General features: G+C 51.4%; 1 protein-coding gene across 1 annotated transcript in view; it reads left to right on the top strand.

Annotated features, from left to right (window-relative positions):
• The window catches only part of VSTM2L (V-set and transmembrane domain containing 2 like), a gene marked incomplete at both ends in the record, with an annotated part of 56715 nt that extends 46237 nt beyond the window's left edge, over positions 1–10478 (top strand). The window contains one exon of the mRNA XM_083358218.1: positions 10194–10478. Coding sequence (XP_083214344.1) covers positions 10194–10478 — 285 coding nt within the window. The remainder of the gene's footprint in view (positions 1–10193) is intronic.
• Between the last annotated feature and the right edge of the window lie 1756 nt (positions 10479–12234).

The raw sequence follows: 12234 nt of genomic DNA, 5'->3' as shown, positions 1-12234 counted from the left end.
GGAGAAGAAATGAAATAGAGTTTCCAGCACACACGTATAGTTAGTTATAGTTAGTTATAGTTTATTTGATTTATATACCGCCCTTCTCCTTGGTAGGGACTCAGGGCGGTTCACAGGGCATATATCAAAAAGAGAATACAAAAATTAAAAAAGGAATTAAACCCATGCCCAATAAAACAGTGGTACAAATTAAAAACAATTAAAAACCCATAATCCCCCATCAGGCCAGACCAGCTAATTCGAACAGGTGGGTCTTCAGGCCCCGACGGAAAGTTCGGAGGTCTGGTGCCATCCGGAGCTCCACCGGCAGTTGATTCCATAATGCCGGAGCCCCCACAGAGAAGGCCCTCCCCCTGGGGGCCACCAGTCGACATTCCCTGACTGGCGGCACCCTGAGGAGGCCCTCTCTGTGGGAACGCACAGGGCGGAGGGGAGTCGATGCCGGCAGCAGGTGGTCCCCGAGGTATCCCGGACCCATGCCATGTAGGGCCTTAAAGGTCGTAACCAACACCTTGAACCTCACCCGAAAGACAACTGGTAACCAATGCAGCTCGCGGAGCAAAGGTGTAACATGGGAGTACCGGGAAACTCCCAAGACAACTCTCGCGGCCGCATTCTGTACCAGTTGGAGCCTCCGAGTGGTCTTCAAGGGAAGCCCCATGTAGAGAGCATTACAGTAGTCAAGGCGAGAGGTCACGAGCGCATGAGTGACCGTACACAGGGCATCCCGGTTCAGATAGGGCCGCAACTGGCGCACCAGGCGAACCTGGGCGAAAGCCCCCCTAGTCACGGCCACTATATGCTCGTATACACACACACAATCCAAATTATATTGTGAGAGGTTTCCTCTTCTCCGATTCATTGTGACCTGCTCGTTCTTTCCATTCAGAATTTATTCATTCATTCGGCATTAAGTACGTCATATGTGCGCTTGCAATATACATTTGCATCTCTATGTGCTTTTACTACATACTGCATTTCCCCCCAAAATAAGATTGGGTCTTATATTAATTTTGGCTCCAAACGATGCATCCGAGGGCTGATTTTCCAGTTAGGTCTTATTTTGGGGGAAATATAGTACTAAACGGGTCTGTCTGTCTGATGATCTTAACTGGGGATTATTTTGGGGGGTGGGGCTCATATTCCGAGCACCCTGAAAAATCACGCTAGGGCTTATATTCCACTTAGGCCTTATTTTCGGGGAAACACGGTACTACACACTTTGCAGAAGAGACAATCAACAAGCCCAGGAGGATCAGAACTCCCCCCCCCCGCACCAGCAAACAGCACCCAGATGTGCAGATTAACTCCAAGATGAACATCAGACCAGCAGCCAAGAAGCAAACCGTAGCCCAATCAAGGAACTGCCAAACCAGTTAAGAGTAAGCAGTCCAGCCCAAGAACTGCCAACACCACCCCATCCCCCACTGACAGGGCAAGACATCAATGGAGAGCAAAGCCCACTCCTTACTAGCCCTGATGATGTTCCCTGGATGGGTCATGAAAACGTCTGCAAGAAAACAAGCAAGCTCAGAGAGTGCCACCAACTTCCTCTTCCTCTGCCTCCTCCTCCTCCTCTCCTCTCCGCAAACCCCCCCTCCCTCCCTTCTAGCCCTGATGATGTTCCCTAATTGGGTCATGAAATGTCTGCAAGGAAACCACCCAGCTCAAGGAGCACCAAGGACCCCACAGTCCTCCTTCTTCTTCTCCTCCTCCTCCTCCTCCTCCTCACAAGCCCCACTCGCTTCTGGTACCTGCCAGGAGATGGGCTGCCCCTTGGGAGATTCAGGAAGCTGAAGCCCCGGCTGGGTAGGGGGGACCCTTCGCCCAGTCCTTTTCGTTCTCTGTCCCTTTGTGCCCTCTCTTTGCTACGTTTACCTATAACTCAAGGGGGCGAATGTGTCCAGTAGAACTTCCTCCTCCGCCTTTGCCCTCTACAACAATCCTGTGAGGTGGGTTGGCCTGAGAGAGAGGGACTGGCCCAAAGTCGCACCTAAGGCGGGACTAGAACTCACCGTCTCCTTGGGATTGGCCCATAGTCACCCAGCCAGCTTTCATGCCTAGGGCGGGACTAGAACTCACCGTGCCCTGGTGATTGGCCCAAAGTCACTCACCCGGCATTCACGCTTCAGGCGGGACTAGAACTCACTGTCTCCTGGTGATTGGGACAAAGTCACATAGCTTTCATGTTTAAGGCAGGACTAGAACTCACCGTCTCCTGGGAATTTGGCCATAGTTACCCAGTCAGCTTTCATGCCTAGGGTGGAACTAGAACTCACCGTCTCCTGGCAATTGGCCCAAAGTCACCCAGCTTTCATGCTTCAGGCAGGACTAGAACTCACTGTCTCCTGGGGATTTGCCCAATCAGCCAGCCAGATTTGAACTTAAGGCAGGAGTTGAACTCATGGCCCCTCACTTTCTAGCCTGGTGCCCAAATCGCCAGTCCAAACTAGCTCTAGTTATACTGGAATAGCGTTTCTCATCTTATGCACACTTAGAGAACACAACTATTGTATTGCATGGAATATTCTAGGGCAGTCTTCCCAAACCTGGGACCCTCCAAAATCCCCTTGAATTCCCTGGCAGCACAGTCCTTGGCACCACAGGGAATTTCTGTTGGGATACAGAGCCTTAGTAGAATAAGGGAATACAGAAAAATAGAGATTGGCAAAAAATTGGGGGTTCTACTACAGCTCTTCATTAAAGTAGTGTTTCTCATCCTTGACCACTTGAAGATGGGTGGATTTTAATTCCCAGAATTTCCCAGCCAGGCATTCCTCATCCCCCCCCCCAACCTCTAGAGAGGAGAGATTGCAGAGAAAAGGATTATAAGAGAGTAAGCAGATCACAATGGGGATACACATCCAAAGGAATGCATTATTGTAGTACCAGAGAATTCTGAGTGTTGAAATCCATGCATGCTGGCTGAGGATTCTGGGAATTCAAGTCACCCATCTTCAGCTGGCCAATGCCGAGAAACATGATCTGATGCAACCAGTTTTGTGCCACATGAAAGGTTAAGGAAATGGCTTGAAACTGTTTTCATGCTTCAGGGTGGCGCTATCCAGAATGAGCACGGAAGGCTGACCGCTTTCAGGCCAGAAAAATTTGCTCCCGGGGCCACAAACTTTGAGGCCCTTCTCCTAACTCTGAGGGGAAAAAAACAGGCTGCTGAGATCCTTGCCCAGACTCATAAAAATGATCCATCTTTCGTTTTTATGGAGCCAGACAGGCTTAGCCAGCAATGTTCAGGCTGGATTAAAAACCTGAAAATTTATTTCTCGGGACTTGTCTGGCTGAATCGGCTTTTTCTGAGGCTCACCTGGAAAAGTTTCTTCCCTGAATGAGTATAATGGGAGAGCTGTGTTAATCGATGGGATCCAAAGGTCAGAAAGAGTGAAGAAATTCTTCTAGGCCAGTGTGTTTTTCAATCTTGGCCACTTGAAGAAGGGTGGACTCCAACGCCAGCCAGCCATGCCTATTTGTTTCTCCTACCCACTAGCCTAGAGATCACAGAAAAAGGGATTACAAGAGAATAAGTAGGCCACAATGGAGATACACATCGAAAGGGATGCATTGGTGCCAGGGAATTCTGGGTCTTGAAGTCCATGCATGCTGTCTAGGACTTCGGGAGTATTGAAGTCCATGCTGGCTGGCTGGGGTAATTCTGGGAATTGAAGTCCATCCATCTTGAAGTGGCCAAGGTTGAGGAATATTGCGATAAGGTCTGGCATATCTGAGAAGGAAAATTAATGCAACATCTAGGAAACCCACTACGGCCCAATCCTAGCTCTTTCGCAAGCATCATGGTTTGTATCCTGGTTACCTTCCCTTCCCCTTTCCCTTCGCAGATTTTGAGCCAGAGAAATTCATGGGAACAGACTCAGGCAGTCAACTAATTAGCAAAGAAAATAGACGTTTTACCTGCCCTCTCCAGGCTCCCTCCATGCTCTGCTCCAACAAGGAGGGGCCGGGAAAGCTTTTGCAATTATTTCTTTGCTCATTTCAGCAGAGAGTTTTGCCCAGGATAAATATAGAAGAATATTTTAAGAGCGCTTCGCTTCTGACATGATGTTATTTTAATACCAGCTAATCAGACCCAGATTCTTGTAACGCAATCCTTCTCAGTTGCAACAAGGCTTGAGAAACATGGATTTCCTTCCTTCCTTCCTTCCTTCCTTCCTTCCTTCCTTCCTTCCTTCCTTCCAATAATAAAGTTGGAAGAGACCTTGGAGGTCATCTAGTCCAACACCCTGCTCAGGCAGGAAACCCTATACCATTTCAGACAAATGGCTGTCCAGTCTCTTCTTAAAAGCCTCCATTGATGGAGCACCCACAGTTTCTAAAGGCAAGGAGTTCCACTGGTTAATTGTCCTCACTGTCAGGAAGTTTCTCCTTAGTTCCAGCTTGCTTCTGTCCTTGACTACTTTCCATCCATTGCCTCTTGTCCAGCATTCAGGCACTTTGGAGAATAGCTTGACTCCCTCTTCTTTGGGGCAGCCCCTGAGATACTGGAACACTGCTATCATGTCCCTCATCCTTCTCTTCATTAGACTAGAGTAGACATACCCAATTCCAGCAACCGTTCCTTATATGTTTTAGCCTCCAGCCCCCTAATCATCTTTGTTGCTCTTCTCTGCACTCTTTCTAGAGTCTCGACATCTTTTTTACATTGTGGTGACCAAAACTGGATGCAGTATTCCAGGTGTGGCCTTACCAAGGCCTTGTAAAGTGGTATTAACACGTCACGTGATCCTTCCTTCGTTCCTTCCTCCCTCCCTCCCTTTTCCTTCCTTCCTTCCTTCCTTCCTTCCTTCCTTCCTTCCTTCCTTCCTTCCTTCCTTCCTTCCTTCCTTCCCTCTCAGTCGTTAGAATGCAGTGTTGCAGGCAAACTCTGCCCACAACCTGGAGTTCAATCCTGACCGGCTCAAGGTCGACTCAGCCTTCCGTCCTTCCCAGGACAGTAAAACGAGGACCCAGATGGTTGGGGGCAAATAGGCTGACTCTGTAAGCTGCTCAAAGAGGGCTGCAAAGCCGTGTCAAGCGGTAGATAAGTCTAAATGCTGAGTGCTATTCTGTTAAGTGTGTTTGTGACGTGGACCCACCTGGTGAGGAGAACGGAGGCAGACCCGCTCCTTGGAGGGGCTTCCAAGCCCCCAGGTTCTGCTTGTGAAGGCAGAACCGGTTTCCAGGAGAGCATTGTGTCTCCAGATTGGGGCAAGGATCCTCCCCACTCCCCCCCCCCCCGTAGGCTGAGCGGTGTGCATCCATGCGTGAAAAAACCATCTGCAGCCAGAGCCATTTCTCCCCTCCGAGGGGTTCAAGCGCCGATGATTCAGAAATGGGGCTGCACCCAGGAGACACCCCCCCTCCAGGGCCATCTTGAGGAGAGAAGCCCATCAGTCCTTGCCAGGGGTGGAATGAACTTTTGTGCCAATTTACTTGGAAAAGGACTCTGGTGTCCCCTAAAGAACAATTCTGAGCCCTCGATGATTGACACGAGAAGGATCGTCAGTCTGCAGAGTCTGTGAAAAAGAAGCAGAGAGCAGATTTTCGGCTGAAGGAGAGCTGGGAACTGACCAGGCCTGCAGAAGGGTCTCCATGCAAGTAATCCAGCTACTCTGGGGGCAAATGGCAGTTTGGGGAAGGGGGCAGCTCCTTTGGAACACAGAACATAGAACAATAGGGTTGGAAGGGACCTTAGAGGTCTTCTAGTCCAACCCCCTGCCTGTGGCAGGAGATCCTATAGTACCATTCCGGACTTTCTTTGGGCTTGGTGGCATGGATACACATGATTGTAAAAGAGTACTAGAATAACAAAACAGAATAATAGAGTTGGAAGGAAGCCTGGAGGTCCTCCAGTCCAACCCCACCCCACACACCCGAGCAGAAGAGCCTATACGATTTCAGACAAATGGCTCTCCAGTCTCTCCTTAAAATCCTCCAGTACTGGAGCACCCCTAAGTCCAGAAGGCAAGTCTTCCCAATGGTTAATTGTTCCCCATTATCAGGAAGTTTCTCCTTAGTTCTAGGTTGCTTCTCTCCTTGGTTAGTTTCCATCCGTTGCTTCTTGTCCTGCTTTCAGGTGCTTTGGAGAATAGCTTGACTCCCTCTTCTTTGGGGCAGCCCCTGAGATATTGGAACACTCCTATCATGTCCCCCCTTGTCCTTCTCTTCATTAAACTAGACAGACCCAATTCCTACAACCGTTCTTTATATGTTTTAGCCTCCAGTCCCCTGATCATCTTTGTTGCTCTTCTCTGTACTCTTTCCAGAGTCTCAACATCTTTTTTACATCGTGGCGAGCAAAAATGGATGCAGGATTCCAAGTGTGGCCTTACCAAAGCATTGTAAAGTGGTATCAACACACCACGTGATCTTGATTCTATTAATGCAGCCTAGCACTGTGTTGGCTTTTTTGGCAGCTGCAGCACACAGCTGGCTCATATTTAAGGGATGGTCCACTAGGACTCCGAGATCCCTCTCACAGTTGCTACTATTGAACAAGGTACTTCCTATACCAGGGGTAGGCAACCTCAGCTCTTTTATGACTCATGGACTTCAACTCCCAGAATTCCTGTGCTGACTCAGGAATTCTGGGAGTTGAAGTCCACGAGTCATCAAGGTTGCCTACCCCTGCCCTATACTATAGCTGTGCATTTGATTTTTCCTGCCTAAGTGTCAAAACCTGACTTTTCTCACCGCTGAATTTCATTTTGTCAGATAGGGTCCAGTGTTCGAGTCTGTCGAAGTCCTTCTCGATCATGACCCTAACCTTTTAAAGTGTGGCAATTAAGATGTAAGGACTTCAACTCCCAGAATTCCCCAACCAGGTACAATCTGCCGGCTGGGGCAGTCCTTTCCAGCTTGGGGATGTCCAAGACTTCACCAGAACTGCTGGTGTTGGAAAACAGATTTGGGAGGTGGGGGGAGGAGGGCACAGAGCCCTCCAGGGTGGCTTGGCCATTCCCAAAGGCAGGGAGACGCTCCAGAAATTCTCCAGTCTCTCTTTCCCGGAGCCAATTCTAGCCAACCTTCCTCTTCCTCCCTCCTACTTTGTAGGAACGGGCGTGTTTGCCCCTGACCTTGGCCCACTCTTTAAACAAGAAAAAAATCTCAGCCTCCAGAAAGGCAGTGGGGGCCTTCCTCTTCCCCCCCCCAAGATTATGGGGAAGAGAGGCAGTGGCTTCAGGGCGGGTAATAAAGCTGATTTATTGACCCGGCTCCAGAACAGCATCTGCAGCCAGTGAGCAAGTCTTAAATTTCATTAGGTGATAAATTCCAACAGCCAAACCATTTGCTAGGAAAGCTAATTAGCTCGCGTGAGCCACAGACACATTGACTTCAGGGCCCTGCCAGGGAGAGACCGCCCCCTCCCCGGGGTCCCCTTGATGGATAGGGACTGGGGGAAAGGGAAAGTGGGCCAAGCGGAGGGCTAGGGCTGGGGGCAAAGGCTGGGTGGGGGTGTCTTTGGCATTCTCCATCCTTTTCTGCAGTTCATTGACGTTGTTCTCTGGCCCTCTGGAAACTGTGGGAGGTTTTTAAGAAGAGACTGGGGGGGGGCATTTGATTCTAAACGGTGTAGTAGGGTCTCCTGTTTGGGTGGGTGGGTGGGGGTTAGACTAGGAGATCTCTAAGGCCCCTTCCAACTTGGCCATGCTGTTATTCTGAGTAGCTTGCCTCCAGAGGTTGTGGGTGCTCCATCATTGGAGGCTTCGAAGAAGAGCTTGGATAGCCATTGGTCCAGAATAGTATCGAGTCCCCCGCTTGAGCAGGGGGTTGGACTAGAAGACCTCCGAGGTCCCTTCCACCCCTATTATTCTCTGTGCTAAGCTGACCGCCGTTGGTCCAGTGTTGGCATACATTGCATAGAAAATAGAGGCTTCTATGTGTGTCTTCAGACTGCGGTCAGGAAACAATCAATACGGGTACCACCTTGGTTTTGTGTGTGTGTATGTGTTGTGTGTGTGTGTGTGTCTTGCAAACAGCCCCGAATTGGCAGCTAGAAGAGATAAACATCACAAGATCACTCCCCCCACACTGCATCTCTGCCACAAACGATTATCAGCTGCAGACCAAAAGTGGACCTCTGCGCCTTTTTCTCTGCTCTGACACACACACACCCCACACACACATGCACACACACCACAAATGTTCCTGGATCGTACAGGGCTGGTGAGGTCTGCAAGGTTGTCGATTTTGCGCAATGATGCCAATTCTGTGCATGTTGGCGGCAGTGTTGTGCGGGAGGGTACATTGCAAGCCAGCCAGCCTGAGAGCATCTGGAGATATGCTTGTCTGACCGATTGGACGTTTTTTGTTTTATTATGATGTGTGCGAATCCCCCACCCAGGAATGGGGATCTTAAAAATCAGCCCTGCTCTTTCCCTGGTAAATTCCTCCCCACCCCCCACCCCCTGTGCATGTGCCAGGCTTTCTTCCGAGGGGGGTGTGTGTGATGGGATCCATAAATATCACTTTGCAAAAGAGAGAAAGAGAAGGCGACACAATTCTTTGGCAAAGTCACAAACTTGCTAAGTGAGAAATGGGGATCCCTCTCCTTCAGACGGACGGCCTTAGAAGCCGCGCGCAAACATGATTTTTTTTCTCTTTTTTGCTTGGCAGCTGCCAAGTGACTTTGCAAACAGCCAACAGCCCAGGGTGTGTCTCTTCCTCTCCTGTTTTATTTATTTATTTATTTATTTAATTTATTTAGATTTATATACCGCCCTTTCCCGAAGGACTCAGGGCGGTTTACAGGATGTTTAAAAGAAAAATCAATACAAAAGTTAAAACAATTAAAAAAGATTAAATGAAACCCTGAGAGAAAAATAAAAAAAAACCTAGTTAAAATTAAAAATTAAAAATTCTCAGCCTGGGCCAGAGAGCTCGAAGAGCCAGGTCTTCAGGTCCCAGCGGAATGTGCGAAGGTTGGGGGCAGTCCTAAGCTCCGCGGGCAGCTGGTTCCAGAGGGCAGGCGCCCCCACTGAGAAGGCCCTCCCCCTGGGTGTTACCCGGCGGCAATCTTTAACCGGCGGCACCCTGAGAAGACCCTCCCTGTGGGAGCGCACTGGGCAAAGGGAGCTTGATGCCGGCAGCAGGTGTTCCCTCAGATATCCCAGATATCCCTCAGATATTCCCCACAACAACAACCCTGTGAGGTGGGCTGGGCTGGGCTGGGCAAGAAGGACTGGCCCAAAGTCACCCGACGGTTTTTTCATGGCTAAGGCAGAACTAGAACTCACCGTCTCCTGGCGGTTGGGCCAAAGTCACCCAGCTGGCTTTCGTGCCTAGTTTGTAGCTTGGCACCTAAACAGGGTCTCCTTACAGGGTTAGGCAACCCTGGCTCTTTTATGACTCGTGGACTTCAACTCCCAGAATTCCTGGCTCAGGTTGCCTACCCCTGCCTTAGGAACATAAAATAGGGATGGAAGGGACCTTGGAGGTCATCTATCCCAGCCCCTACCCAGGGAACCCTCCTCTCTCTGCCTCTCGGTCTCTCATACACACACACACACACACACACACACACACACACACACACACACACACAGAGCACCCCCTCTTCTGCTCTGCTTTGTCAACTTCTCCCATACCCTCCCTCTACAATTAGCTGGGGTTCTAGGCATTCAAATGGTCATCCAAGTGGGTATTATTATTATTATTATTATTATTATTATTATTATTATTATTATTATTATTATTATTATTATTATTATTATTATTTAGAATTTCTTTGCTGCCCATGTCACTGGACGGGGACATCCAAGCCCAGCAAGCCAGGGGGTGGGGGAGCCCACCTTAGGATCATAGCAAAGTGGTGGAGGGTAACCTCAGAGGTCATCTATCCCACCCACCCAGCCAGCCAACTCTGTCGCTGGCACGCATAGACACCCCCCCCCGCCGCCCCGACCCTTCCACTCTGCTCTCTGTGCCTGCAGGTGGTGAAGGTGGAGGGCAGCAACCTCTCCCAACGTCCCCCCTGGGTATTCAAGTGGTCATCCAAGCGGATATCATCATCATCATCATCATCATCGTTGTCGTTGTTGTTGTTATTCATTCCATTTCTTTGTTGCCCCTCTCCCTGCAGCCAGGCCCAGCAAGCCAGAGGGTGGGGCGGCGGAGGGGAACCTCGGAGGTCATCTATCCCAACCTAGACCCTTCTGCTCTGCTTTCTCTCCCCCTCCCCCCAGGTGGTGAAGGTGGCGGGCAGCAACATCTCGCACAAGCTGCGCCTCTCGCGGGTCAAGCCGGCCGACGAAGGGACCTACGAGTGCCGCGTGATCGACTTCAGCGACCGGCCGGCGCGGCACCACAAGGTCAAGGCTTTCCTGCGGGTGGCAGCCGAGGACGACAGCGCCCCCCCGCCCGACACGCCGCTGCTGCTCCTGGCCGCCCCCCGCCCGCCCCCCCCGCCCCGCCTGGCCAAGGAGCTGAAGAAGCGCTCGCTGGACGGAGACCCCGCCTGCGACCGCTAGAGACCCCCGACCCCGCCGCAGCCGGAGTCCGGGCCGGAGCGCCCGAGCCGCGCCGAGGAGCCCCTGGTTGGCTGCGTCCCGCAGGGGGAAGGGTCTCCGGCTCCGCGCCCCCTCCTCCTCGGCTGCCCTGGACTGGGGGGGGTTCCTCTCCCGCCCCCCCTCCCCCAGACCCCGCTCCCCACGAACTTGCTGCGGAGGATCGCTCGCAACTGGACTCGCCTGTAAATAGCCCCGAGCCCCCCCCACACTTACACACACACACACACACACACACACACCCACCCTTCCCCGCCGGCCTGGGTGGGCAAGGGCGCCCCGCTGAGGTCCGGGCAGCCAAGCAGGAAGCCGGAGACGGCGGGGGTGGGGTGGGGTGGGGTGAGTGGGTGGGAATTTGGGGAGGGGGAGATCTGGGGGCTGGGGAAGGCACCCCACCACCACCACCGCTACGCACACGCACCCGCACGCAGACCCCCGTCCTCTTCCGCGGGACGGGGAACTCCATCCCGGCTGCGTTCACACAACATGCAGGTCGGGGTTCGGCTTCCTTAGGATTCCCGTCGCTCCGTGTCTTGTGCGCGCACCCGCTCCGTGGGGAGGGGAGGGGAGGGAAGGTGGGGGGGTCTCGTGGATGGTCCGGTATATTTTTTTTCACCCCACTTTGCGGCAGGGGAGGGGGTTAGCATGTTGTGTGAGCTCAGCCCTAGAGCCTCTGCGCTGGAGTTTAAAGAATTGCTTGTGCTTCTTCTTCTTCTTTTTTTCCCCCTTTCTTTTAAAAAAACAAACCAACGAACCAAAAGGAATATTTATGCTTCTACCCATCTTCTTATTACGATTATTAATATAATACCTGTGACGTGTTTCTGTTACACTCTTTGGCCAAAAGAGAGAGAAGAGAGAGAGAGAGAAAAATAAAAATTAAAAAAAAAGTGGGGGGTGGGGTGGGTGGGTCGGGGTCTCTTTCGGGGATGGGGTCCAATTTCCAGCGCTGCTTTGTATTCCGAGGGTTTATTTATTCATTTTTACAAAAGAGTTTCCGAAGCTGTCTGGCCTGGGGGTTTGGGCTTCGCTTCTATTTGGGGGGGGTGTTACAAAGTCTTGGGACTCCCCCCCTTTTAGAAAGGGTGCAATCTGAGGACCCCCTCCCCTTCCCACACATATTCCTTGGGGTGGAAAAGAGGATTGAGGGGTGCAGTCGATTCCATTCCCCCCCCCTTTAAGGAATTCCTTGGGATCCTTTTGCCTGGCTTCATGGGGGCTTTCTGGCAACTGGGGAGGGGGGGCAGAGAAGGCAGACTTTACTGACCCCTGAACAGACAATCATTGTTGGTTTGATTCTGTTAGCCCCCTCTTCCTCCTCCCTTCTGCACCCCTTGTACTGGGCTATGTCTACGTCAGAGTTTCTGGACTCAGCAGCTTTAAGACGGGTGGACTTCAACTCCCAGAATTCCCCAGCCTGGGAGTTGAAGTCCATGCATCTTAAAGCTGGGCTGGCTGGGGAATTCTGGGAGTTGAAGTCCACGCATCTTAAAGCTGGGCTGGCTTAAAGCTAGGCTGGCTGAGGAATTCTGGGAGTTGAAGTCCACCCGTCTTAAAGCTGGGCTGGCTTAAAGCTAGGCTGGCTGGGGAATTCTGGGAGTTGAAGTCCACCCGTCTTAAAGCTGCTGGGGTCGAGAAGCTCTGATTTAATGGCAGCTGTTTCTTGAGGCAGGTAGAATTGGAGTGAGAGGCAGACAGACAACCAGCCAGGGGGTCTCCC

The sequence above is a fragment of the Vipera ursinii genome, assembly GCF_947247035.1.
Source record: "Vipera ursinii genome assembly, chromosome: 3".
Classification (NCBI taxonomy): Eukaryota; Metazoa; Chordata; class Lepidosauria; order Squamata; family Viperidae; genus Vipera; species Vipera ursinii.
The sequence above is the reverse complement of the archived record's forward strand: the minus strand, read 5'-3'. Positions and strand labels throughout refer to the sequence as shown.